This window comes from Pecten maximus, chromosome 3, assembly GCF_902652985.1.
Source record: "Pecten maximus chromosome 3, xPecMax1.1, whole genome shotgun sequence".
Classification (NCBI taxonomy): domain Eukaryota; kingdom Metazoa; phylum Mollusca; class Bivalvia; order Pectinida; family Pectinidae; genus Pecten; species Pecten maximus.
In genome coordinates, this window is record NC_047017.1 from 52,784,457 (window position 1) to 52,802,274 (window position 17,818).

At 37.5% G+C, this 17,818-nt stretch overlaps 1 protein-coding gene across 1 annotated transcript in view; it reads right to left on the bottom strand.

Annotated features, from left to right (window-relative positions):
• Positions 1–972: 972 nt before the first annotated feature.
• The window catches only part of LOC117324549, a 30,327-nt gene continuing 13,481 nt past the window's right edge, over positions 973–17,818 (bottom strand). Inside the window, exons 2-3 of the mRNA XM_033880459.1 lie at positions 9,486–9,635; positions 973–2,824 (exon numbers count right to left, since the gene is read on the bottom strand). Coding sequence (XP_033736350.1) covers positions 2,580–2,824; positions 9,486–9,635 — 395 coding nt within the window. The 3' untranslated portion in view covers positions 973–2,579. The remainder of the gene's footprint in view (positions 2,825–9,485; positions 9,636–17,818) is intronic.

Here is a 17,818-nt window from a genome sequence, read left to right on the forward strand (position 1 = left end):
TATCTCTGGAATATTCTGTGTTGGTGGTTCTTTACTATCTCTGGAATATTCTGTGTTGATGGTTCTTTACTGTCACTAGAATATTCTGTGTTGATGGTTCTTTACTGTCACTAGAATATTCTGTGTTGATGGTTCTTTACAGCCACTAGAATATTCTGTGTTGATGGTTCTTTACTGTCACTATAATATTCTATGTTGATGGTTCTTTACTGTCGCTAGAATATTCTGTGTTGATGGTTCTTTACTGTCACTAGAATAACTAGAATATTCTGTGTTAATGGTTCTTTACTTTCACTGAATAACTGGAATATTCTGTGTTAATGGTTATTTACAGCCACTAGAATACTCTGTGTTGAATGGTTCTTTACTGTCACTAGAATAACTAGGAATAGTATGTGTTGATGGTTCTTAATTACTGTCACTAAAATAACTAGAATAGTCTGTGTTGATGGTTCTTAACTTTCACCTGAATAACTGGAATGTTTTGTGACCTTCCCCAGAATAACTAAATAATTCCATGTTACTTGTTCTTTACCTTCACTAGTTGTACAATGTATGTAGTACAATAAGTTTTTATGAACATAATTATGAGGTACATGGGCTTCCTTTGAAATTAGACATTTGAAACAATATGGTCAAAAATTGTCAAGTTATAGACCAATTTTGAAAAAGTAAAACTGTTTTGTGAGTTACAATGGAACACAACCATTTACAATGTACATCTCTTCACGACAAATTCAATATTTCTACAAAATAGTACTGTCTACTTTGCTATTGGATTTGTCAATATTGCTGTTTTTTAATCACCCGATCTTGGTACAAATCTCCAACCCATGGTCCATATAATAGGATATACTATGTATGCCCGTATTTGGACTTTGAGTTGATAATCTACAGATATACATGTAGTAAGGACCATGACGTCAGTCTAACAGCAGTAGAATCCAGACCGAGTAGTCAAAATAAGACAGGTGGCATTATCTGATTTTTATTCAATAAAATACATAACTTTGTATAAAATACATATATTTAAAAAAGCATAAACATTTCTAGTTGTCAGATTCTTTGTATCCTAGTATGACTCCCTTCCCAATATTGTCCGGGAAACATTACTAGTTATTCTATAGCATGCGCAGGAACAAGTAATTTAGGATAATTTAGGTAATACTGTAGTCCTGTATAATATCCAGTGGTCGGTAATACCGGTATCCATTTATCAAAGTCCGTGTTGATATCTTCCATGTACATTGTCTACGTTCCAAGGATTGTATTCAAGAGTCAAGACACACAATGAAAGCACACCAAGGCACGAATTTAACAGCGGATACACCAACTGATGGGTATCGGATAGCTGCTCTGTCGTTCTAGGAATCACAAGTGATGCTAAAGTTTGGAAATCCACAAAAGATGGCGGGGAAATAAGAATGGGCCTTAATAAATATTATAGAAGAGAAAATACATTGTTCCGGTCATTTAATCTTTTCATCTATAAACTAAAATACCATGACATGCGTTTGGTTTACGCTCGAGCTCCATTTATTCGGCCACCTCTGTTCCAGTCAGAAATTTAAATGAAATGAAAAAAAGCAGTTTGTAAATTTGTTTGCAATTATTGTGCTAACACTACAAGTAGAGTCCTGCAGCTATATACCCGACTTAACTGTGTATCTCGCCGTTTACATTTCACAAAACATGGAGTATCGATTTCCATTGTATTATAACCGTACACCGGAAATAGGTACGAAGGAGGTTTTAAATCAACGACACTCGCGATCGGGTAGGTTTTGTTAATACTGCTGAAAACATGTTATTAAGTACCGTAATCACAGTGGCAGGTGACGATGAATCATGATAAAGGATCATTAACATCTCCAGAGTAACATTTTTCATGTTATTTGAATGTATTATGGTATACAATTAGTATGTATACTCGATGGATTTTGTCGTTATAAATGCTTTACCAGAACGAAATAAAAATGACCAGATGTACGGGTGTTTAAAAGTTTAACGATTTTTCATAACTTCCTGGCCTAAAAATTGGCTGTAGAACATAAATATTATTATTAGGGAAGTTCCTCAAACCGTCGCTGCGATTGGGATACATGGCAGTATGGGTCAATTTATCACCCATGAGAATCAAGAAAATATCTAATGCAGAGCGTCCAAGAATCGGATATGGATCATATATAAAATATATTTGATAGTGTATAAGACACTGCCAATCTGTCTAAAACCTATCCTATGTGTCATTCTCCACCTCCATAGTACTCATTTCCGGTGTACGGGTAATCTCAACAACGTGAAAGCTTGCGTACATTTGAACTACGTACAGGTTTATTGGTTACACATTTCGTGATATTGAAGTAAACCATACCTTCTCGCTAATGTATAATTTTTATAAGACTAGTATTTTTACATGTTTTTGTTTGCCATGAGGAAATCTTACGCACGAGTGTAGATAAATACATAGGTTATCCGCCTTATTTACACCCACGCAGCTGCAATGCACATTAAATGTAATCTATTTTTTAATCTGTACGACAACATGGCGCGACAAAAGAACACATTGTTATAAAATGTCAGTATGGCTCAGTTTGTACAAGGTAGAGTTTGGGCCTGTCGGGGTCCACATGTATGGTACTCGGATAATAATCTGGCTTCAGACCCTCTGGCCGTCTTGTCAGAAGCACCGCCAGAAAAACCACAAAGCCAATAAAAGCGAAGAGACCAGCGACAATTTCGACGATGAAACACCATTCCAAGGACCAGCCTTTGTCTGTAGCGCCGATCACAAACACGACCACTCCTGCCGCAATGCAGATCACTGAAATTTAAAAAACAATGGGAAATGATAAAGTCAAAGAATTTTCGATAATTCTAATTTTTGCAAACACATTGTTGATTGAATTCATCTTTCAACGCTAGGTTTCGTTATCCATACATTATAAGCGACACCTGGCAGAGAATTGTAAAATTACACCAAGTAAGCATGTATATAACACGAGTAAACCCTGCTACTTTGCCTATTCCAGATTTTAGATATTTTGAACATGAATTTAATATTTTCTTTCAAAAGAGAGTGAATTGGAGATGGCATAAAGACTTGACTAAACACAGGATCTGGCCAGAACATAAAGACTTGACTAAACACAGGATCTGACCAGAATATAAAGACATGACTAAACACAGGATCTGACCAGAACATAAAGACTTGACTAAACACAGGATCTGGCCAGAACATTAAGACTTGACTAAACACAGGATCTGGCCTGAATATGATGTATATCATGCTGTAGCATATCTCGAACTATATTTATTTCCATTTATAAGCCATCGTGTTTCGTCCGTCGTCGTGCGCCGTCCGCTGTGCGTAAGACTTTTTATTTCAAAACGCTACTTCTTCTTAACCCGAAGTCGGATTACTACCAAATTTGGTTGAAAGCATCATTGGCGGAGAGTAATATTTTATGTTAATGAGACTGATCCGACCCCTTAGGACAGAGGAGTTGGAACTTTGCTGAAATTTTGCCTTAAAACCCCTTCTCTTAACCCTTGGTTTGATTACAACCTAATTTGGTGTGAAACATAGGGGACGACAATCATAATTTATATGAATGAGGCTAGTGTGACCCCTGGGAACAGAGAGGTCGTCTTGTCAGAAGCACCGCCAGAAAAACTACAAAGCCAATAAAAGCGAAGAAACCAGCGACGATGTCGACGATGGAGCACCATTCCAAGGAACAGCCTTTGTCTGTAGCTTTAGAAATTTTGCTTTAAAACGCTACACCTCGTTAATTCCGTAACGGATTGTAACCAAATTTGTTTTGAAACATTGTAAGGGGACGGCAATTATAATGTATATAAATGAGTCGGGTCCGGTATCTGGGAAAAGAAGGGTGGGGCCCCCAAAAGGAGACCTTTGTTAAATACGCTACTCCTCCTTAATGCCTTAACTTATTACAATCATATTTAGTACGAAACAACACTTGGGAAGGGCAATCCTAATTTGTATAAATGAGGCTGGCCCGCAGAATCGGGAGAAAGGGGCGTGGCCCCAAATTGGGACCTTGGCTGAAATTTTGCTTTAAGATGATACTCCTTCTTTAAGGCAAAATGGATCAAAACCAAATTTGATCTGAAACATAACTGTCTGCGTGCGAACAGACAATTTATGGTAATGATGCTAGAGGGGTGTGCCCCTACTGTAAGTGTTTATCAGATGACCGTTTAGGCCCATGGGCCTCTTATCTTCTTTTGGGCCACCATATAAAACGTGTTTCTGTAAATATAATTTGATTATCACTATACAGGAAAACTTTCAACCCCACCTACCGAGACTCGTTTATAATTAAATCACCTGAATGGAAATACGTCGTTCAAATTAATACGCGGCATATAAACGCAATTTTGTACAAGTATGTAATACAATTTTCATGTCTCAACTTAAATTTCACAGTTTATATTTCTAATTATGGCCGGGAATATATGGGAATATGATAGTGACAGAAAACGAGCGTCAAAACCTGGTAATGTCATGCATGTATAGAATAGTGACAGGAGGCCAGCGTCAAAACCTGTCAATATCATATATGTATAGAATAGTGACAGGAAGCCAGCGTCAAAACCTGTTAATATCATATATGTATAGAATAGTGACAGGAGGCCAGCGTCAAAACCTGTTAATATCATATATGTATAGAATAGTGACAGGAGGCCAGCGTCAAAACCTGTTAATATCATACATGTATAGATAAGTGAGAGGAGGCCAGCGTCAAAACCTGTTAATATCATATATGTATAGAATAGTGACAGAAAGCCAGCGTCAAAACCTGTTAATATCACACATGTATAGAATAGTGACAGGAGGCCAGCGTCAAAACCTGTTAATATCATATATGTATAGATAAGTGACAGAAAACCAGCGTCAAAACCTGTTAATATCACACATGTATAGAATAGTGACAGGAGGCCAGCGTCAAAACCTGTTAATATCATATATGTATAGAATAGTGACAGAAAGCCAGCGTCAAACCCTGTTAATATCATACTTGTATAGAATAGTGACAGAAGGCCAGCGTCAAAACCTGTTAATATCATACATGTATAGAATACTGACAGAAAGCCAGCGTCAAAACCTGTTAATATCACACATGTATAGAATAGTGACAGGAGGCCAGCGTCAAAACCTGTTAATATCATACATGTATAGAATAGTGACAGAAAGCCAGCGTCAAAACCTGTTAATATCATACATGTATAGAATAGAGACAGGAGGCCGGCGTCAAAACCTGTTAATATCATATATGTATAGATAAGTGACAGAAAACCAGCGTCAAAACCTGTTAATATCACACATGTATAGAATAGTGACAGGAGGCCGGCGTCAAAACCTGTTAATATCATATATGTATAGATAAGTGACAGAAAACCAGCGTCAAAACCTGTTAATATCACACATGTATAGAAAAGTGACAGGAGGCCAGCGTCAAAACCTGTTAATATCATATATGTATAGATAAGTGACAAAGCCAGCGTCAAAACCTGTTAATATCATACACGTATATACCTGTGCACGTTGATAAATCAATGAGGCAAGAAATTAAACTATTCGTAACGTCTATTCATATGTAACTTCAATAAATATGTAAATATCGTCTTTTATTTTGTATATACGTATGTATATTACATTCCAATTCACCGTCTATGTATGCAGCAAAAGTAATATGCTAATAGGAATGAGTTAATGTATGGTCATTCGACCATATACAGCCGGAATATAAACATGTAGCGGAATATCGGATGTTTAGCATACCAGTTTATTAAAACGTTACGATGAATATTTTACAAAAAAAAAAAAAACGATTTCTAGTCCGTGAAATGCACAAAAATACTAGGTACATATATGTGTGTACTCAAGTTTGATTTTTTAAACTTAAACGTCATCAAGAATCCCTTTGACGGATGACCGCCGAAGTGGCATCCGTCTAGTGGTTACCTTAAACAAGATTTCAGAAGTGGACATCCTGACCTTTTACATTGCGTCTAAAATATTGACAGTTAAATGCTAATCAGGCCTATAACTTGATGTTACAAAAATATTGTGTGAATTTGATACGAGAAAATTTGTGTAGAGATTAATCAGATCTACATGAATCTTGTAAGTAAGTTTTGGATTTCAGGGGTGGTCACGATTGACCTTTGATTCTTTAACCTTGACCAGTGGTCAACAATGTGTAGAACTAAATGACAATAAGGTGTGAATATGAACTTATCTGTTTAGGGCTCCTGAGCCTTTCTTGGAAAAAAACTTTGTGCTACGGATAAACGCACGCACTCACGAACGAGCGCACGCTCGCATTCACGAACACACTCGCGCGCATTCCTTTTTTGAACTCACGCTACGCTCAAACTACGGAAATTTGTTTTTATTGCCGTTTAAATAACGGTCAAAGTAGTATAGAATATACATCGGGGATATCGGAAATGGTGTAAAAACGTTAAAACGTTTAAACATGTTTTATCCTGTGTCCAACCACCATCTGATAATAGCCTATAGGCTTCTACATATTGTATTTGTAGGGTATCTCGTTTTGGTCTAGTCCATTTAACAGAGTGGGTCCAAAATGTCACTGTTGTGGTAATTCGTGGTCAGAAGAGAACTAGTCTGGCTTTAGTTGTCGACATTTCGTGTGAAATACGATCATTTGAAGTAGCCATTCGTCCCGCATGTTTAAGTATGTAACTGATAGTATACTGATTGGTCAGACACGACCGGCTACTTTGTTGTCCTTGGGTCGGCAATAACACGTCTTGTTTACGGAGATACTGTCTGATGGATGTGTCGTTAAACAAACACTTGGGACATTGTACCTACACGAACGAGGCAAACTTTAATACTTTTGAAAAAAAAAATGTATTTAAATCATACATTTGTACATTTTTGACATATTTTTTCCGCACCAACACGGTATCATTGGCTATATTCTAGGTAACAAGAGGCCCATGGGCCTTAACGGTCACCTAAGATTTGTAATATTTCAGTTAATTTAATTGACCCATTTTAGCCCCGCCCATCAGCCCCTGGGGGTCAGTCAGGGCCAACATGTGTATATTATCAAACTGCCTTCACAAGTTGATAATGTTAACAAAGTTAGAATGAATCTCAGTAGAAATAAAACAAATCAGTCAAAAATGTGATTTCCCAATACAAACTATGATAAAAGTTCTGCCCCAGGGGCAAATGTGTGACCCCAGGGTCATGAAATTCACAATTTAAAAAAAAAGCACCTTAAGACCCTTCCATCTATAGAGAGTATTTGATTCTACGTACCTTATTGGGTCTTGAGAAGACGATTTTTGAAATTTCGGTCAATTTGACCCTTTTTAGCCCCGCCCATCAGCCCCTGTGGGTCAGTCAGGGCCAACATATGCATACCAATAAACTGCCATCCCATGTTGATAATGTTACCCAAATTAGAATGAATTCGAATAGAAATCAAACAAGAGGCCCAATGGGCCTGTATCGCTCACCTGGCTCTACAGCAACTTTGAAGTTGATCGAGGTCATTTCTACAGATACTTTGCTGATTACCTCTTTATTCAAATATCATAGTAAGCTAGGTTTATTCATATTAATAAATGTTCTAGTTCTTCATTCCAGCATTCTATTGGCCTAATATCAGGTCTATGAGGCTCTTGGCTATCGCAAAATTATTGTTTACAAAAATTTAAGCCGATTTCACTCGTGACCTTGAATGTAGGTCAAGGTAATTTATTTGAACAAAATTGGTAGCCCTTCACCTAGCATGCTACAGACCCAATATCAAGTCCCTGGGCCTCTTGGTTATTGAGAAGAAGTCAATTGAAGATTATAGCCTATTTGACCCATGTGACCTTGAATGAAGGTCATTTATTTGAACAAACTTTGTAGCCCTTTACCCTGGCATGCTACAGACCCAATACCAAGTCCCTGGGCCTCCTGGTTATTGAGAAGAAGTCTTTTGAAGATTATAGCCTATTTGACCTATGTGACCTTGAATGAAGGTCAAGTTCATTTATTTGAACAAACTTTGTAGCACTTCACCCCAGCATGCTACAGGCCCAATATCAAGTCCCTGTGACTCTTGGTTATTGAGAAGAAGTTGCTTGAAGAGTATAGCCTATTGGACCCTTTTGAACTTGAATGAAGGTCAAGGTCATTTATTTGAACAAACTTTGTAGCCCTTCACCATAGCATGCTACAGGCCCAATATCAAGTCCTTGGGCCTCTTGGTTATTGAGAAGATGTCGTTTGAAGAGTATAGCCTATTGGACCCTTTTGAACTTGAATGAGGGTCAAGGTCATTTATTTGAACAAACCTTGTAGCCCTTCACCCAAGCATTCTACAGGCCCAATATCAAGTCCCTGGGCCTCTTGGTTATTGAGAAGAAGTTGTTTGAATGAAAAAGTTGACGCCGGACGGACGACGGACGCCGCACCACGGCTTAAGCTCACCTGCCTTTTCGGGCAGGTGAGCTTACATAATATATTCAAAAATGTGATTTCCCTGTATAAACTATAGTAAAGTTTACCTCCTCCCCAGGGGCAAACGTGAGACCTCTGGGTCATGAAATTCACAATTTTGGTAAAGCACCTTAAGACCCTTCCATCTAAGAGTGTTTGATTCCAACATATCTGAGAGTAGAGAAGAAGATTTTTGAAATTTCAGTCAATTTAACCCTTTTTAGCCTCGCCCCTTAGGCCCCTGGGGGTGGGGACCATGTAATTTACAATTTTGGTTGACCTTTAGACATAGAAGCTTCCTGCTAAATTTCATTGAATTTGGTTTAGGGGTTTTTGAGAAGAAGTCGAAAATGTAAACTGTTTACGGACGCACGACGGACGACGCACGATGGACGACGCACGACGATGGACAAAAGGCGGTTAGAATAGGTCACTTGAGACTTTGTCTCAGGTGACCTAGTAAATCAAAACTTTAAATTTCAAAGTCAGTGTAATTTTTCTTGCTGTGCGAATACATTTAAGATCGCCTACATACTACAATATAGCAACAATCATCCTAAACTTTGTCACTCTAACGAGGAATGGTGCTGAGCAAAACGCCACATGCGTGTAATTATGTCACACTCATGTTCAAAAACGAAGGATCAGAATTTATTACATGCTCACATTATGGTGCCATTCTTTGCTTTATTTTATTTATGTCAGTATAACGAAGGAAAGAAAAGCTCCAATCTGATACATTTGTCACCATTTCGTCAGCATAACGAAGAGGTTTCTATAATGGTTTTTGTTCCACTGTACTTTTGACGTCCGTAAAACGAGAGACGTTATATAGTATGATACATAGTGTATACAAAAAAAATAGTAAAACTCCTTAGAGTTAATGCAATCTAGTACTTCCTACTGCTCATGTTATTATATCGATTGAATACTTCATAATAGACTCCTCGTTAGACTGACGATACAACGAGAGGATACTTACTTGCCAGGAAGCTACAGAATGCCATGAAGCCCATCATCCTTCGGTAATACATGCCAAGGGCGATATACATGTAGACTGGCAGTATAACGAGAGGAAGAGCCAGACCGATGATGGCCACACATCCCATGGCTCGTACGACCTGGAACCAGTCTGAAAATAAAACGTTTTAACGATTTAATCCTCACGAGTGTTGGTACAGGAATACATGTTTACTGAGAAATGGAACTTTGACGACTGATAATGGAATACTTGTATAGTGAAAAATGGAACTTTGACGGTTAATACTGGAATACTTGTATACTGAAAAATGGAACTTTGACGACTGATACTGGAATACTTCTATACTGAAAAATGAAACTTTGACCACTGATACTGGAATACGTGTTTACTGAGAAATGGAACTTTGATCTTTAGCTGTTTAATTCCTGTGCTTTAGAGTGGAATACGTGAGAATACACCATCATAATGTCTACACGCTTAATGAATAAAACAGCCATCAGTCTGATAGGATGTCCAGTCGTATTCCAACGTCACGGTCATGACAACTTAGTTTTGACGTCGACAAGTTGATCATGGCATTCATTAGGCTTTAAATGTCATTTGAATCGGTAAGGTTTACTAAGTAGTATTACAATGTTAATAATTAACGAAATTACTTGCCATTGATGTGTGGATATTTTGGTTTATTTGTTTAATGTCCTATTAACAGCCATGGTCATTTAAGGACGTACCAGGTTTTGGAGGTGAAGGAAAGTTGGAGTACCCGGAGAAAAACCACCGACCTACGGTCAGTACTGGGCAACTGCCCCACGTAGGTTTCGAAATCTTGCGACCCAGGGGTGGAGGGCTAGTGATAAAGTGTCGGGACACCTTAACCACTCGGCCACCACGGCCCCTTGTGTGGAGATACGGAATTCATCTCCTTGTATGATAACAAGAACATATATTTAAAAACGGTTAATAATTTTTATTTTAACTATTGAATATTTGTAGGACTGCAGATATTGTTAAATACCACCTGAGATTTTCTAAGCTTGTCAACAACAACTTTATTTCATAACATTTTTCTTGACAAAAACTTGACACACTCTTATTCATTTTAAACAAAAGTATCAATGAATGGAAGCATACCCCTGTTCTTCACGCATGTATGAACTCTGAATAAAGAGATTAGTTTTCAGTACCTCTGGGTCATTGACATGATAGACATTTCAGCCGGAAATTGACATCTCGTGCCGATATCACTTTAGTTGGTATTCAGTGTGTGCCATGTCGACAGGCGACGGGTGGTTACTTCTGGAATACGATACTGAAACTTAATGTTTCTTCACGAACATAACAAGATTCAGGCGCGGCTCGCTACCACTTTAAGTCAAGCTGTTCTGTTCGATTACCATATTTTTTATGTTGTCGCTTTATTCAATCATGCGAGAGTGGTTTAAGTTTATTTTGTTATTTGGAAGCTGATGTCTGCCGCTTCGTTATTTCGACTCTAAAGAGCGACGAGCATCGTATTTTCGCCCAGCAGGACGAAAGAACGAAAACTATCGCTCTGATAAACGATAAACAACGGCGCGAATTATTTAAGTTCTGGTTACTGTACTTAAAGAGGCTTGCCCGCAGAGAGATCAGAAAAATTGGCTAATAGAAAAAGATTTTTTACACATGACAGATTGTTGGAATTGTTGAGTTTTTCATTTTATTTTCCTTATAAAACGCTGAAAAGTGATATTAAAACCTCATTTTTAAATATTATTTATTTAATCGCATCTAATTTGATTGACACATCAAAGAAACAAGCACGTGCACAGTGCCGCACAGTGATAACTTCAAAGGCAGCGGCGATTTACGAAGAAGATTTGCCGTTATATTCCATACATTTCCCTCTCAGGTTGAGTTTTAAAACGTCTTTTAAATACATATTCTGTAATTGTTTTCAAGAAATAAAGTCGGAAAGCCTCTAATTTTGTCACATAGAAACGTGTACTGAAGTTTATTTAGTGATCGGAGATGTGCCGTTTACCGGTCCGTCTGCGGGTAAGCCTCTTTAACTTTTCTTGAGGAGGACATTTTCGTTATTTTGTCCGCGAGTTCTAACAGACGCTTTTTAGAGGGACTAAAAGATGATACTTATTATATCATATCGATCAGTGTAGTTTGTGATGAAACATGAGTCAAGTCCTGAACTATTGTAGATTATAATCCCAGGATTGAAGGTCAGATGATTTCGGACGAAGATTTCAGGCTACATACATTGTATGATATAGACGGGTTTTTTTTGTTGTTTTTGTTGTTTTTTTTTCGGTTTGGTTTTGTTTTGTTTGTTTTGTTGTTGTTGTTTTTTTTGTTTTTTTGTTTTTTGTTTTTTTTTTATCATAACGAGGTTTTGGCAATATATACATGCAAAGAAAATGGCATCGAAGAATGGAAAAGTGATGTGATATCTTGACGGTCAAGCAAATAAGAGTGCAAATGAAATGACAGGGTATCAGAGTCCAAAATCTGAGCCGGACCCCCTCTCAGCCTCCTACAATATATTCTACAACAGATTCTTTGACCGTAATCATTTTATCTATCAATGTATGAGCTCCTGATTTGTGTATGGTCTTAGGCAGTACATGTAACAAGAGGACAGTTAACATGTGTTTAATTGTAGATCAAGACGTTAGAACGAGCATTTAAAATTATACACAATGTTTCAGGTAACTCTTAATCTTAAACCTCGTCGAAGGGTCACAGAATGTAAATAAATAAATGTCCATAACATTCACGTCGATTTGATGATTCCGTTATCGGTATGATTCACTGTCGACTACGGTAGGCCTGTAGGATGTTATGGTTGTGATCACACACGAATGGTTACCTAATGATTTCATACATGGATAACATCCCTGAACTTTAATGATACGTGAAAGTTCGGATTTACGCTCCGTCTGACATGTTTAGAGTATGAAGTCGCGGTCAGAACAGGGTATTATATGCTGAGTGGTACCTGACAAAGTCAAGGATTTATTTTGGGGCTGACTGGAACAAATGAGGCATTGTAAATTAAAATCCTTCAAGCTCTGTCATTTTGGTGAATTATTTGGATTAGGATCAGAGTGCTACTTACACATAATGAATTATATATATCTATACAATGTGTATCTATACAATGTACAATGTGTATATATACAATGTGTATATATACAATGTGTATATATACAATGTGTATCTATACAATGTGTATCTATACAATGTACAATGTGTATCTATACAATGTGTATCTATACAATGTGTATCTATACAATGTGTATCTATACAATGTGTAACTATACAATGTGTGTCTATACAATGTGTATCTATACAATGTGTATCTATACAATGTGTATCTATACAATGTGTGTCTATACAATGTGTATCTATACAATGTGTATCTATACAATGTGTATCTATACAATGTGTATATATACAATGTGTATCTATACAATGTGTATCTATACAATGTATATCTATACAATGTGTATCTATACAATGTGTGTCTATACAATGTGTATCTATACAATGTGTATCTATACAATGTGTATCTATACAATGTGTATATATACAATGTGTATCTATACAATGCGTATCTATACAATGTGTATAGATACAATGTGTATCTATTAAAATAACATTAGTGTCGGGTCCCTGTGAATGTCCAAAACACCAGTATTCCCAGATTTCCCTTATAAGTAACATGGGATGACCAGGTGTCCTATTAGAGGCCAGTCGGACTTTAATTAAGTCAACAAATGGAGAGAGACCATAATAGATTATAAACCTGATACTGTTATCGCCTTCAGCTCTGTTGTTATAAGGAAAATATCAACGTGTTTCTCGTCGCATTCATTTAACGTCATAGAATAAGATTTGTCAGGGAGACTAGAATGAGATGACATGTCAACGCTGATGTCAAATCAGGGCGGGGCAAACTACTAGCGACTAAAAAATTAAGGAAAGTTCCTTTACGTTGTCAACTAATGAATTAATTTAAAACAGAGATTTATATAGATCTCTGTTTAAAATGAACAATAAAACCAAGCCAAAAACAAAATCTACACTTATAAAGTTCTACAATCGGTGTATGTGTTCTTCATTCTCTATCTGATCCACGCAATGAATGTAACGTTGATGGTCTGATAGACTGCCCACCTGTCTCTAGAATATTAAAATTATCAATCAAATTAAGCTTTATGATTTTCGTCTCGAGGATATGTCTGATTCTAGTTTCAAACTAGGGGAAGATAATCTAGTATTATAATTAATTGGATCAATTCTAACAAAACTTGGGGGCTGGTGGCCAGTCTAATGTTCTGATAGGGACCTGTCACATTACGTACCAGCGGCATTTCACGAGAGCGCTCCCTAACACTTGGGTATCTGACATTTCACGAGAGCGCTCCGTTAACACTTGGGTATCTGACGCCCTCGAAAAGTATTTTTGGTAGAATATTGTTACCAATACACGGCCCATCTCAACACACATTATATATATATATTATAAACACCATGTGGGCCGTGGGTGGGTTGACGCCCTTTTATTCCGACGACATAATTGTCTGGAAATGAGTAAATTATATTCACAAGACATATTAGTTTGTGACTTTTTCTTCTTTGATTCTCGCCATTTTCTGTTTAGTTTTCCGTACCACATATTTGTCGATAAGCCGTTCGGAATGTTCATTTCTTTAATGCTGTAATATACACATGTAACATGTGGGGTTTAATTTTAACCTTTCCCCTAGTGAACATGTACCTCCAATGTTCGGTGACTCATTAAAACAACATACATATTTAAGACGGGTGTATAAACAGTCAAAGTCAAACGCATGGAAATACGTCAATGTCGAATACATTTCAATGGAACGAACACTCTCCTGAAATAAACATATTTTAAATGGATGAAACGCCACCCTTTCCTGTCCAAAACCTGTTTACCTGTGTCGTCACGACAACGCCCATATTAGCCACAGGTATGCGACGTTCACAAGTAAAAAATGCAACGTGCACGCGTAGGATTAAAGAATGGAATTGTATAAAAGTAATGAACCACATCAACGAAAGTATACTTCAAGTGCAAAGCACATTCATGGCCAGTAGTTCCAAGATAGGAGTTCTTGGGTGTACCAATAGATGACAAATTTCAATTTCTTTATTGACTGTAGGCCATACGGCCCATAAGTACATATTATAAACAAAACAATACATGATGATGGCATAGAACAGCAATGCTACAGTACAAATACAAAGTGGAGTACGGATTAAAGATATAAAGATCGGATTTTGTTTGCTTCAAATATAAATTTGCCTAAGCGACTTAATTCTTTGATATTTTGTACACTTAATAACTGTATTAATTTGAACATTGAAGGCTTTTGCCAATAGTATTTCTTAATGAGGCGTCTTCTTAAATTGGTATACTTATTACATATTAATACAAAATGGTATTCATCTTCTATCTCAGTCGTTGATTTACAAATTAAACAGTGTCTCAAATTTCGATCAATATTGTTAAAGCGGCCAGTTTCGATTGCTAAGGAATGCGCAGACATGCGTAGTTTTGATAAACATATTCTGAATTTCATAGGTATATACTTAGTTAAATAAAACTGAATAGAAAAATTATCCACAATATGTTTATATAAAACACATTTCGAGGACTTTTCTAATGCATCTCTCAAATACTGTTGGGCTTGGTCAAAAATTCTTTGTCGTATACAAGGTAAAATAGTTTCAGAGTTATTTGGTGATTGACAGAACCATATTTCGCCGAAACCTAAAGAGCATAATAACTCCTTTACACCGTGTACCCAATTAAAACATATTTATTTACGTCTGTCAACAAACTTACTCACATTTGAGAGCACACGAACATTGCATAGAGAAACTAAACCTTTCATTTTTATCAGATCGGGGTATGTACAATAATAGTTTGGAATTCATAACTGTCTAATTCGGTATACTAACTCGTAATTAGAGCTATATAAATAATAACACTCGTTACCAACACCATTAAAACACATAAATCCAATCCCACCATTACGAGGTATACATTTACCCATAGAAACGGGACTATGGGCTGTATTTGATGTACGGAATTTTACAATATATATTCGTTCTCCGTACATTCAGATTAACAAAATATCCTTCAATTTGAAATTTAGTCTTAAAAATGGAGTGCAATTATCCTATAGATGACACATCTACATCATTAAACCATTTCTGAATAAATTGACCCTGACGTCTCTGCTTTAGAATAAACTTTAAATTATCTTTAGTCAATGTACGTGTTTAAATTCCATACAAAGTTTTGATCTATATAAAAAATGACAGCTTTCCCATAATGTATCCGTTTAAAACTCGTGTTTTCTTTTTCAAGTAAGTGTTACATTAATCTATAAATGTCACTAGAAAAATTATTAGAAGAAATAAATCATATCAGAACGTAGTAATTCTACATTTAATTTCAATGCTTAAAGAATAACATCATAGACCTCAAAACTAACATACGTTCACAAAATTTCGATTGAATTTTCTCAATAGCATTTTTTTTCAAAACCCCTATTTTTCAGCTGAATATAGAAATATAGGTTGAACAAGAAAATAAAAAATCTTTAAATGTAAGTCCAGTAGCCGCAAACCCTTTTCTGGATTTGAGTTGATTTGAATCGAGTCATGGCGATGTCACCTAACTTTGTCCACTGCCCCGCACAGCAGGGTTGACCTGTTTTACGACGATTTAAATACTAGAAAACAGCTAAGCATTCCCATTAGCCCGTCTTTCCCATGGCCCTGACACCAGATTTGGACATGTCAGAATGTCCCAAGTTTTGTATCGGAGCCAGAGAAAGTTTTCTCACTTATATTTTCAATTCAATTCGGTTCAAATGTTATCGCACAATTCAAATTGGGCAATAACATTTGAATTACGTGATTTGATGGCAGTACATCTATACAAACATACGTACTAGACTGTACTGGACATAGGTCGGTGGTTTTTCTCCGGGTACTCCGGCATTCCTCCACCTTTAAAACCTGGCACGTCCTTAAACATGTTAAATGACCCCGGCTGTTAATAGGACGTTTAACAAACCAAACCAAAGTACTGGACGGCTCTCCTCAGTATTTAAGTCGGCACTCATTATTGTACGGTTCGTTATTTGATCGTTAGTCTAAGAAGCGACTAAATTAGGGATCGTACAAAAATGTATCTTCCCCCATTTGTTTGTAGGAGGAGAAAAGACAAGATCCCACAATTTTTTTCGCCTTTCATTTTTTCCCTCCTTTCTATTCTACTTTGTTTCTTTCTCCCCCTGACACTGCCTCACTTTTGGCCCTTAGCTGAGTGTTCGTCACTCTGAGGTAGGCATTTGGTTCTATCCACAGGCACTTGCATAGAAATGTGAATTTGATTATTATTATTATTATTATTATTTTGATATGGCAGTGGTATATGTACTGTCCGAAGTGTCCATACCACTGCCATATATATAAAAAAAATATCACATTTTTTCTATGCCAGCGCCTGTGGTTCTATCCCTTGGCAGAGACATTAAAATACCTCAGCGCTCAGCAGTTTTTGAAGTAGGACGACTGGTTCGCCCGTTGTCAGTATAATGTGACTGGGTGGAGTGGGACGACTGGTTCACCCGTTGTCAGTATAATGTGACTGGGTGGAGTGGGACGACTGATTCGCCTGTTGTCAGTATAATGTGACCGGGTGGAGTGGGACGACTGGTTCATCCGTTGTCAGTATAATGTGACCGGGTGGAGTGGGACGACTGGTTCGCCTGTTGTCAGTATAATTTGACCGGGTGGAGTGGGACGACTGGTTCGCCCGTTGTCAGTATAATGTTACCGGGTGGAGTGTGACGACTGGTTCATCCGTTGTCAGTATAATGTGTCCGGGTGGAGTGGGACGACTAGTTCATCCGTTGTCAGTATAATGTGACCGGGTGGAGTGGGACGACTGGTTAACTCGTTATCAGTATAATGTGACCGGGTGGAGTGGGGCGGCAGGTTCGCCCGTTGTCAGTATAATGTGACGGGGTGGAGTGGGGCGGCAGGTTCGCCTGTTGTCAGTATAATGTGACCGGGTGGAGTGGGACGACTGTTTCGCCTGTTGTCAGTATAATGTGACCGGGTGGAGTGGGACGACTGGTTCATCCGTTGTCAGTATAATATGACCGGGTGGAGTGGGACGACTGTTTCGCCTGTTGTCAGTATAATGTGACCGGGTGGAGTGGGACGACTGGTTCACCCGTTGTCAGTATAATTTGACTGGGTGGAGTGTGACGACTGGTTCATCCGTT